At 44.5% G+C, this 12,118-nt stretch overlaps 1 protein-coding gene across 2 annotated transcripts in view; it reads left to right on the top strand.

Moving 5' to 3' along the window:
* MAN1C1 (mannosidase alpha class 1C member 1) overlaps positions 1–4,060 on the top strand; it is a 139,550-nt gene extending 135,490 nt beyond the window's left edge. For both annotated transcript variants that reach the window (XM_035118282.2, XM_060275795.1), the window contains exons 11-12: positions 1,889–2,004; positions 3,158–4,060. In XM_035118282.2, the coding sequence (XP_034974173.2) occupies positions 1,889–2,004; positions 3,158–3,281 (240 nt within the window). In that variant the 3' untranslated portion in view covers positions 3,282–4,060. The remainder of the gene's footprint in view (positions 1–1,888; positions 2,005–3,157) is intronic.
* Positions 4,061–12,118: the final 8,058 nt, after the last annotated feature.

The following is a 12,118-nucleotide window of genomic DNA, read 5'->3' as shown; positions in this document are numbered from 1 at the left end:
AGGGTTTTTTTAAGACCTGCGCCTCTTAAGGATTGTTACGGTCCATAACTTCCATTGCTTTCTAAAGGGTTGGGGGTTTAAAGCACTGCCACCCCCACCCCACCCTGCAGGCGCTCGGAACTGGCAGCGCCAACAACGCGCCCAGCAGCGCGCAGAAGAGAGCACTGAGCGTCCTGAGCCAGTGGGTCCCAGTTGTACCAGCACTTTTTTTAAAAAAAGACACCCCCTGAAAATAAGCCACTGTGTGTTTTTTTGAGGGAAAAAAGTTATAAGACGGTGTCTTAAAAAAGGGGAAACACGGTAGTAATCAAGAAGGAGCTGCCTCTGAGAATCTGTAGTGTTTCCCCCCCCCACACACACACCATTGGGCAACCCCAGTTACACACATCTAGGATTGGGAGGGATGGGGCATCTGTAGCCCAAGGAGCACAAACTGCCTGGCACATCTGATCTCCACATCACTTTAGCAATGGAGCATTTCTGGCTCACCAGAATACACTTATTAATTTGGCATTATGTGGGGGATGGATGGTCCAGGTGATGGAATTCCAAATTCCATACTTGGAGCCAAATGTGAAGTAAATCAGATTAAGGTGCATATTTCAATTAATAAGTTTTGCTTTTGTTCCTTATTGCTGCGTTGGGCATTCTTGTTGCTCCAGCTAACTCACTAATCTGCGCTGGAGTGTCAGGGCTTGGCAGGGACTCCGCATCTCTTGGTTCCTTTTTAAAAATAATAACATATTAAGTTTTCCATTTTGTAATATTAAATACATCCTTATAAAATTCTTACATTTTTGCTCATACGAGCTCCACCCCACCTCGTGGTTTTCCTAATTCCAATTTTACATCCTCACATTTGTACCTTTTCCAATTTACTTTCCCCTCCTATATTTTATCTCACATTTTTAAGTAAATGTAAAATGGTAATAAGCATTATTAACATTACAAGTTTTCTTACTGCAACCCTGCTAGTGTTTGTAAATGTTTACAATTGTCCTTCAAATATTGTACAAATTTACTCCAGTCTTTTCGGAAAGCTTGATCTCGCTGGTTTTGGATTTTCCCGTTTAGCCTCGCCAATTCCGCATACGCCCATCATCTTCACCCGCCATTCCTCAGTTGCTTCCATTTGGGACCTAATAGAATTATTGCAGCCGTTGTTGTGTACATAAACAATTTTTGATCTATCTTAGGAATCTCTTCTACTATATCCAACAAAAACGCTTCCAGTTTTTTAACAAATGTATTTTTGTACATTTTCTTTAACTCATTGTATATCATATCCCAATAAACCTTAACTTTACTGCATGTCCACCACATATGGTAGAAATCCCCCTCCTTTACTTTACATTTCCAACATTCTTTTTTTCTTGTCATGCCGCTTCGTTCCAACCAACCAGGAGCACAAGGAACCCCTGTGACTCCTCTGCTCAGGGCTGTCTTTCCCCCACTCCACCACCCCAATGACACCCCTAGAGTCTGCAGCCTGTGCCAACCACTTCCCTTTCCCTCTTCATAGAGCCACCTCTGGCAGCATGGGAGATTTGAAGACCGCCTCCTAATGTGCTGGCAGTTGTGTTTGTCGGGCAGCCTTCTGTCAATTGTACAATATTTCAGGAAGGACTTCTTCAGGGGAAAGTGCTAACCATCAGAGATGAGCCTATTTTCTTGGACCCTTGGGGAATCATTAAAAGCTCTTCAATGGGAGCTCAGCCTCTATAAAAACACGAATCCAACTCATAAACCTGCATGGGTAAAACACAACTGATTATGATTAATGAGCTACTTGTTTGCTGTGCTGCTATTACTGGAAGAGATTGACTCTCTCTCTCTCTCTCTCTCTTCTCTCTCTCTCTCCCTCTCTCCACTCCCACTCCCAAACCAGGCACTTGAGAAATATTGCAGAGTAGAAGCTGGTTTCTCTGGGATCCGTGATGTTTATACCACCAACCCGAGTCATGACAACATGCAGCAGAGCTTTTTCCTAGCAGAGACATTAAAGTAAGTCCTGGACATTTTCAGCGCCTCTTCCACAGAAAGTTGTGTAGGGTGGAGAATGACTTTCATGGGGGAGGGGGTCATCAACAGTGGCTGCATTTTAAATAAAGCAGGAATCTGCCAATTGCCCTTGGCCATTTCCTCTCTGATCCGTTGGAGTGACTTGGAATGTACTTTGGAATATTTAAGATGAGGCTTTGCTGACTTGCTTTCCTTATGTGCCCTGTTGAATGGAACTAGCTTTGTATGTGGACTTGACACCTGTAAGTGTCATGCATGTCTTTGGAAACTCACCAGAGGGCTGGTTCATATGTACATATTCATCACTAGGAATCTGTATGGACAAGATATAAGAAGAGAGTTCAAAGTGCACACCCACTGCGATTGACTTCTTGATGTGGTGGCATGCCTGCAAACTGAGCCCTGGTAGATGTTCTCCCCATGCCCATTGGTCACCTGCCTCATTGTTGCACCTCTTTCCCCTTTTGGGAGAGGAAGCATCCCATAGCTGGTTGCCTGAGAATGGAGGAGGCTGCCACTTTTCCATTTCAGGCTGCTAGTTGCAGGGTGATTTCTTTCCCTGCTCACTCACAGCCTGTCCCCTCTCCCACTACTGCTGCTACCATGACTGCCTGTTGAAAAGAAAACACCTCCCAGCTGAATGCCTGTGATGGAAGTGACACAATCACCACCCATCTTAGGGTCCCTGCAGGCTTGTGTTTTATTACAGGTGTATTCTGCAGTTTTTGACACAATAATAGTGCATTAGCAATGGATTTCTTGTGTTTTAGTTGGCTCTGCAATGCTCCCCAGTGTTACCACATTATTGCTGTGTTCTGCAGAGGGCACTGGACATGCTCTCTGGGTCAGGGGTGTAAGGAAACTTGTCTGCTGTCAACTGCACTTTTTGCTGGGCAACTTTGGATAAGCTTCCAAGAAACCCTTAGCTTCCCTGGCACTCTAATGCAGGCTTGAGGGGCCTGGGACCTTCCAGATGTTGCTAGACTACAATTCCATCATCCCTAGCTGGGGCTGATGGGAGTGGGAGTCCAGCAATACCTGGAAGGCACCTGCTTTCCTCACTAACCACTGATGCTCCATTGATAGGAGCACCCCATCTGCACATGCCTTCCTTTGACTTGTCTCCTTCCTCCAGGTACCTCTATCTTCTGTTCTGTGAAGATGATGTGCTGTCTCTTGAGGACTGGGTGTTCAACACCGAAGCCCACCCATTGCCCGTGAACCGCACAGACCTTATCCTGAAGACAAGCGTGCAATAGGGGCGCTTGCTCCCTCGCGGCTTTCTCTAGTGGGATGTGGAGGGTTACTTGCTTCCCCACCCCTATTTCTCCTTTCCAGTAAAGGAATGCGCGTGTTCCCAGAAAAGTATTTTGGGGGCGTTCGTCCAATTCAGGACAGTGTTATATCTGGGAGCATAAAAAAAACTGTGAAACAAGCACCTTTGTGGTTTTTTTTTTCCTCTATGAGGGAACTTACACTAAACCTGATAATGAGGATGTTGAATATGGGCCATAATGCACACAAAACCATGGACGTTCCTTTCTACGGAGAATTTCTACGGAATCCACTGACTTTGTTTTCACAAGGCCAAAAGATTTTGCCATAAAACAGACGCTGGTTTGTGCCACTCTTCTTGTCTCCCTCCTATCCTCTTCCACATACTCCTTTTTAGATACCGTTGATTTTTATCATCTTTCTAATTTTCACCTCCCCCCCCAAAAAAAAAGACTTGCATCCTAAGTGGAATCAATGCCATCAATGATCATAAAATGTCTGCAAAAGTCTGAATCCCATGCATCATTTCTCTCTCTCTCCCTCTCTCTCTCTTTTCTGTGCTCTTTAAAATGTTTACTGAATATTGCATCGGGTGTAATTCTTTTTTTCTTTTTTTTGCTTTCCAAAGTTTGAAATTTGTTCTCCCCCCCCCCCACTTTGTTTTTGTTTTCATCTGGAGCTTAAATATTACAAGGCACTTGTAAGGATTTCATTTCTGTAATACTCAGAGATGTGGAATAGAATAAAAATTCCTGTCCGATAAGGAGTGTGACTGGATTGCTCGTGTATTGGCGCAGAAGGTTAAGAGGAAGAGGGAAGGGACTGACGACCATGTGAAGATCTCAGTAGATCCTCTAAGGAAGCCTCCAAATTCTTTATTTCACAGGAGGAATTCAAGCTCACAGTTAAAGTACTCTGTTGCCCTACTTGCAACTTTAAATAAAAGGACTTCTTGCAGTTGGGAAAGTGATAGGAATGCACTGAAAAAACATGAGATGAACAAGTGATTAGCAGGAAGATGTATAGATGCAAACAAATCAAGGTTACTGCTCATTGCCATATAACTGCCCTGCACACATCAGAACAAATGCTCAGTAAGCACTGGGCATACTCTAATCACGGTATTAGCTTTTGTACAAGCAAATCAGGATATATCCTCAATAAACAGGTCTCTGGAGGAGCCCCAATGTATTTTCTACATGAGCAGCTGGAAGGAGCATGTCCTTCTGCTGCTCTGGAACAGCAAGTGGCAAAGCAACCTGGTGCAGTAAGAATGGTGGGAGGAGATTGGGCACATTCCATTGAGCAAGTGGGGGCAGAGATGGCAGACTGTTACCAGTAATTTACTTGCGTATCAACTTCTGGACCACCCATTGAGCCAGTGCAGTTTGCAGAGTACAGAAATGTATTATAGTAAAAAAGCAATCTCAATGCAAAGTACATCAAGACTCGGAACCCAGCATAAAAGAAAACACTGTTGCATAAAAACAGACCAGCATAAAATCATTGTGTTTAAATAATAATAATAAACAGTTGACAAACTAGCAAAAGGGAAAAACAAATTGGTTGCAACGCAAAGCGGGAGAGGCAACACTTTTTCTTCTTTTCTTTCTGCATGAATCTATTAACCCATATTGAACTGCCTGCTGCGAGTGCAGAATATCTTAGCGTGCATTTGAATGCCCACAAGATTGGGAAGAACTGATAAGTGGCTTCTGCTAGGCCAAAGGATAAGGAATTCATCAGAAGAGGTTTGCCACTGTTTGTTAGCCTGGGTAGGTAAATGGAACACTCAGTGGAGAGGGATCCACCAGGACAAATAGGGCTCTGCCCTCCTTTAAAGCCCTACTAGGATTAGGACCCAGCTCCTTGTTTTCTCCTTACCACCACACAGTCTCTTCCCCTGCCGCCTCTGCTCAAGCGCCTTGCAAAGGCCTGCTACCGCAAAATGACAGGGGGAGCTGTCCTATTGCTCCTCTATCCCACCCTCAGGGCTTTCGAAAAGGGCCATGGAGCAGCTGGGTAACACACAGCCCACTCAAAGAAAACCCACCCAGGGCATGCAAATCGATCACCGGCTTTTTAGCACCATGGAAAGAGTCCCTGCCGTGTCCCCAGCTCTTTTTAGAACCTTGGAAAAACAATGCGGCAGCAAACTATTGAAATACAATGAAGTGAGAAAGCGTACTCATTGCTTCTTATAACTTCGCTTGCCACCTGGAGAACATAAATTTAAGTTGAAGCTGTGGGATATAGATTTACGTAAATAAACCATATAAAGGCATAAAAACATTTGTGTCACAACAAATCCTTTAGGCAGGCAGGATGCAAATGTAAACAGTTCTCAGCCACATTCTGAACCATGCTCTATGATGAGAACCTTGTTTCCCAAGGAGACCGTAAACTGCCCAGTCTGCAAGCCTTGGGTTTGCAGGATTGGTGATATAATGGAATGGAAACGAAGGAGAGTGCAGTTCTGTGACTTCTTTCATCTGCAAGAGTTTTCATGGTAATGGACCTAACCTTGCTCCTTGTTCTGGCAAGTGAATGTTGGGATAATGAATGTTGTGACAGTTTAGAGGATGTCAAGGAATTGGAGTCCTACAGCAATCTGGAGGGCCACAGGTTCTCTACCTCTGGTTGAAATAAACATTTTTACTTCCATGTTCCTCAGTATATATGCTACGTACACTCTTTTTGTATGAGGTGTGTGTAAAATGAATCATGATTTTTAACTGTCATGCAGGACATGAATGGATGCTGTTATGATATGTACTGTATTTCAAAAAAATTCACTATGACTCTGCCAAGGAGGAGGTGCTGGTACGCCAGCTCTGTGATAAAGGAAGCAAGCGCTGCCAGAGCTCAGAAACACTCTTCTTCAAGCAGCCGACGGTTGATATGCTTCATAGTAGCTCATGATGGTTCGTTTTAGGTTACACATGAGGTTAGATTCTGCTAAGGAAGGGGAAGAAATTCACATTCAAGCAACATGAGAACCAAAACAATCATCCATCAAAACCCACACTTATTTGAATTTCGTGATGCAGTTCTCTAACTAAACAAATGTTTATAAAAATGCATGTATTATAGGGAAATGTGCACAAAAGTGACCAGGCTAGTGAAAATAACCTACAAAATGCTATCTATTAGGAGAAATTGCTTGAAAAGATGTGTATATCAGTTGAGACTGCATACAGAAACGTGTTTATTAGAAGAAATTCTCACTAAAATGCTGAAGAACTTTCATGAGGATTTTTTTAAAAATGCAAATTGCAGTGGAAATATGGAGAACTGAATTTAAGTTTGGAAAAACCAAAACAGGATCAAAATTGACAGACCCTTCTACACCTAGATCCTGCCTGGTCCTGTGTGTTAAGTCCTATGCACGTCCGATTTACTATGTTGCTGAAAACTAGTTTTTCTCCTCTGTAAGAGTGGATCATTCAATTCCTCTACCACTAGAAGTATTTTTCTCATCAGATTCTGGGTTCCTTCTTTGTCACCAATGAAGGGGGGGGGGGAGAAAAGCATTTCACGCAGACAGCGAGACAAAGCTTTCATTTTGAATTTACACCTCTTGAAGTCTAAGAGGGAAGGAAGACTTGTCAGATAGAGACTTAAATTTCATCTTGGGTATAAGGAGGTGGACAAATAATCTTCTCCCTAGAATGATAGTTGTTAGTAAGTAAAGCTTTTGAGAATGTGAGTCATCCTGTTGAGAGGTTTTGATAGCAGGGAAATAAGCTTAGCCCAAAGTAATTTTACAGTGGATTAAAATATCCTCCTTGTGGAATCAAAAGCTTCCTTTCCACACATATTGCACAGTCATTCCAGCTGTGTGGGTTTTCTTCATTTCTGATTTTGATTGATTTTTGAAGTGTGCTATGACAAGGTAATCTGTAGAAAAATAAAGAGAATTGCCCCCACCCCTTATCCTATAATCCAAAGTGCACACAATTCCCTAATCATTGGGGAGAGAGAAATGAGATATTTTGTTTATTTATGTGCAATATTTGTATCCTGACTTTCTGTCTTACAACAGGCCTCTGAGATGTCTGACAATAAATGAAAACCAACACACAAATATCAGTTTACTTTTCCAGGATAGTAGTGACTTACAAAGGCTCAGAGGTCTGATGGTTATTCTTTAATATTATTTCTGTGCCACCTTTTGGCCAAGAAAGGCCCCAAAGGCATCTCACAAAGGATGAGGGGTGGGTTTGTGGGTGTAAAATTTACAAAATCCTAACACTTTAAAATATACTAAAATTCATTCATGTTCTGGGCAGAAGCAAAAGAGCAGCCCCCAGAAAGATGTCAGATAAATTATGCAGGAGTTAATTCATAATGTGCAGCACCTTATAAGGGTCCCAGGTGGGGCAGGGCAGGTGGGAAAGGTTCATCTTGATGGTTCCAGCAAAGCCTGTTCCTGCAGATGTTGCTGCTGGTGTGAAGAAACAGAAGTGGGGAAAGGCAGTGTTTTAATTTTGGAGAAGTTGGGGAGGTTCATTCTTACTCCTGTCTTTTCAGGACCCAAGCTAGCCTTCCATTACTATTTTATGTTCTTAGGTATCTGGTATCCGAAGAAGTGTGTATCTAAAGAAGTGTGCATGCACACGAAAGTTCATACCTATGACAAACTTGGTTGGTCTCTAAGGTGCTACTGGAAGGAATTTTTTTATTATTATTATTTGTTTCGACTACGTCAGACCAACACGGCTACCTACCTGTAACTAGTATTGTTATGTTCTTAGGATCTTTCAGGAAGCATTTAGCGCCTCCCAACATTTCACCACCCTGTGCTTCCATGGATGATTTTGTAACATCCATGTGCATATGCCGGGTGCAGTAGCTGGGAACTGCAAGTGGGGAGAGTGTTCCTGCATGATTTTATTATTTATACCCCACCCATCTGGCTGGGTTTCCCCACCCACACTGTGCGGTTTACAGCACATATAAAAACATAGCAAAACATCAAACAAAAAAAGCTGCCTGATACAGGGCTGCCTTCAGATGTCTTCTAAAAGTTGTGGGCTGCTGGGCCCTTATGCTTTTGTACCTGCCCATCTGAATTTCCACTTTAGCTGATCGAGCAGAGCCTCTGAATCTGACCTTAAAGAGATCAGACCTCTTTATATGAGGAATAAGCAGCTGCATTAAGGTAATCTTGTCCCTGACTTTTGGTGCCATTGGGGAAGGAAGGGCCCTGCAGGAGCAGTTAGGAGACTTGGAGAGAAATTGGCTGCCTCTCAAACAAGTCACTTCTTTTAGGGCAACTGCTAAGGTTCCAGCTACTAGAGAGTTTGAACAATTGTCACTCTTAGTAAACACAAGGGAGCTGGTGTCTAACTTACACAAATAGCCTTGAATACTGATAGTCTCCAGAGCTTTAAAGATTTTTTGGAAAAGGGTGGTCGGGGCCATAGAAAAAGTCTCTTGAAATAGACTGTCTACCTTTGCTTGAAATTTCTGGTCAAACCCAATAACCCATGCTCAAAACTGTTTTCCAATGGCATTTTGCACCAGTAAAACTTCCCTCTATTTCTAAATCAATGTCCTCAGCATTTTGGCACTGCAGGAGCAGTGAAGGACCCCTTTTCCACCAATATTCTGGGAGAAATATTTTAATGAGATTAACTGAATAACGGCACATAATCTCATGCCTGTACCTACAATAGCGCTTCTCAGTATTTGGGATGAACAAAACAAAGATGCCAAATGCAAAGACCTACGAGGGAGACCTGTTGTTGAGCATTCATCCTAATTTGTTTGCTGGGAGATTAGACAACAGTGGGTATTTAATGAGGATTCACTCAGATTTGTTTGCAGGGAGGCTAGATGATGTTGCATCAAGTCCCGTGTCATCCCCCTTTCCAGCACATTTTCCTAAATGGTCTGTAGCCACCATGTCCAAAACATCTGGAGGGCATCAGGTTGGCAAGGACTGCCATAAAACATCTGCTTCTCGTGTTTTCCAGGATCTTCAACAGATCAAAAAACATTTTGTGTTCTTAGTGTGCTTGTCCGCACACACAGTCTGAAGCAGCAGAGAAAACCTTAAAACTTGATCGGACTGAGAATTTCATAGGGAGCATAAGGCTTGTGTGAAACAAAGAAAGGGACTGGGTGACAGTGATTTATGAAGGAAGATTAAAATAACTTAATATGTATCGCTTGGCGAAACAGGGAAGGAGGGATGTGATATTCATGCGGAAGGACCTGAGGAGAGTAAACATCAAAGATGGGGAGGGATTGTTTGGAAAGGTGATGTAAAAGGAGTGTAATAACCAGGAGTAATGGGAGGAAATTAATCAAAGGCTGGCTGGAAACAACCCTTTCAGATCAGTGTCAGCAGCAGTCATGTTCAAGAGTCTCTTGTGTAATTAAATAGGACCACAAGAAGCTGCCTTCTACAGTTAGACCATTGGGCCCTCTAGCTCAAGATTGCTTACACCGACTGGCAGCAGCTCTCCAGGGTTTCGGACAGGGGGTCTCTCCTTGTCCTACCTGCAGATGCCAGGGATTGAATCTGGGAACTGTATAAAGCAGGGATGGGAACTCATGTCCTTCCAGAAGCTCCCATCAGCTCCAGCCAGCATGACCAATGGTTAGGAATGATAGAAGTTGCAGTCCACCAACATCTAGAGAGCCACGGGTTCCCCATTCCTGTTGGAAAGCATGATTGCAGGCACTATAGCTGTCAGGTTACACTCCCAGGATTCTGGAATAAAGAAGGGGTGGCTGCTTGTGCATGTGTGGAAAAGAACAGGGCAGAGATCCTTGCAGAACTTTGTTTCACAGTATACCCACCATTTATGGGGTTAGACTAGATCAGGCATCCCCAAACTTGGCCCTCCAGATGTTTTGTGACTACAACTACCATCATCCCTAGATAACAGGACCAGTGGTCAGGAATGATGGGAAGTGTAGTCCCAAAACAGCTGGAGGGCCAAGTTTGGGGATGCCTGGACTAGATTACTACCAAGGTCCCTTTTAATCTAAAAGCTCTCAGAGTTGATTTTAAATGAGACCTGTGTTAATTGTACCACCCACAAACTGCTGAATAGTAACTCCTAACCATCAGGGGGACATATAAAGGCCCTCACAACAATCTTGTGAGGTTGGCTAGACTAAGCAGGGGCAGCCAGCTTGGAGCCTTGGTTCATCTCTTAGTCCAGGGCTAACCAACATGGTGTTTTCCAGATGATGCTCATCTCCTGCTTGCATGCTTCCCATAGGCACCTGCTTGGCCACTGCGAGAGCAAGATGCTGGACCAGTTGGGGTTTGGCCTGATCCAGCAGGGCTTTTCTTATATTCTCACATATGTCTGGATTTTCAATAGTGGAAGTGATGTCGGGGTAATTTCCGGAAAGCAGCGGTTCATCCTGGATTTTCAGCAACATACCCACTTATTGAAATATGGCAACCCTATCACTTTTCATACTGTTTGTGCCTACAAAGTTGTGGTGCTGTCACACTGCTTCACTTCCAATCGGAACCTAACTTGTAGCTTCCTGCTGAAATCCCAACTGTTACACACCAAAAATGTTATGCTTTGCTGCGCTATAGACCCTCCAGAGAACAATGGTGTGGTAGAACTGGGGAAGCATTGCAGAACAAACGAATAAAGTCGAATGATGTGCAGATGACCCAGTTTAAATCCGCCATTAATGGACTATTGCTGCATCAAGAACATACTGCATAAAAACAGCTACCCAAAAATACCAGTCTGGAGGAGCCTTAAGCGTTTTTTTCTCTGAAGCAAATGCACACCACATAATACTCCGCTCTGACCAGTAGGAGTCAGTCTTTACTAAAAAACAATCTAAACACAGTACCCCTTTCACAGGTCCTTCCCACTGTGCTGCTTTAATGAAGTACTGAAAAGTTGTATTTGTTTAAATTTTTATTTACAGTTTTTTAAAAAAACAAAAAAATTGTCCCCCACCTTTTCCCTTCCTTGGGGCCTAAAAGGGTTGCTGTGCACACGTACTTGGCAGTAAACCCCCTTGAGCATCAGTAAGGCTTAGCAGACGTGCATTACAGTCCTATGCACCGTAGATACTGACAGCAACCTTATAATTCTTGGGTTGCCAAAACGGCCCACACACAAGGCGTCGTATTGACAGAGGAATAATAGGAAGCAATACTGTTGGGCAGACGGTCCTATGCACGTTTGCTATGATAGAAGTACAGTACAGTAAGAATAATGATTCCCCCGCCCGCCCCCTTGTATCAGTACATATCCTATGAGGGAGAACGGTTTCACCTGGAGCCTATTTAACTCTCTATAAACCAACATTGCTATTATTATTGTTCTTGTTATTCGGAGAAGTAGCGAGACAACAACGCACACCAGGCAGGAATTGCAGTCTGTGGGCCGAGCGGGCCGCGGCTCTGCCTCTCTGGCGCCTCCTCACTCAGCCAGGCGAGGCTACGCGAGGCGGGAGCGAGCCAGGGAAACGGGGCCTCGGAAGTGGCCGCGGCAGCGGGCGATGGCCGGGGGAGAAGAGGGGAGCCCCAGGCCCCCCGAGGTCTCGCCGCCCCGCGCTCCGCCAGAAACTGCGCCCGGCGGCGGGAGTTCCCGGCGCCTTCCTCCGCCGCGTTTGCCCCGGCTGGGCCTGGCCTTGGCGCTGGTGGCGGCCCTGCTGGCCGCGAAGTACTATCGGGACTCGGAGGTGGCCCGGCGGCAGGTACCGGCGGAGGGAGCCGCGCCGCGGGGGACGGATAAATCTTTGCAAGGCGCCTGCGGGGAGGGATGCTGGAAGTCGGGGCTGCTTGGGGGGCAGCGAAGGGGAGAATGAGCGGGGTCGGGGC

This window comes from Zootoca vivipara, chromosome 6 (genome assembly GCF_963506605.1).
Source record: "Zootoca vivipara chromosome 6, rZooViv1.1, whole genome shotgun sequence".
Taxonomy (NCBI): domain Eukaryota; kingdom Metazoa; phylum Chordata; class Lepidosauria; order Squamata; family Lacertidae; genus Zootoca; species Zootoca vivipara.
This window is presented reverse-complemented; position numbering and strand designations above follow the sequence as displayed.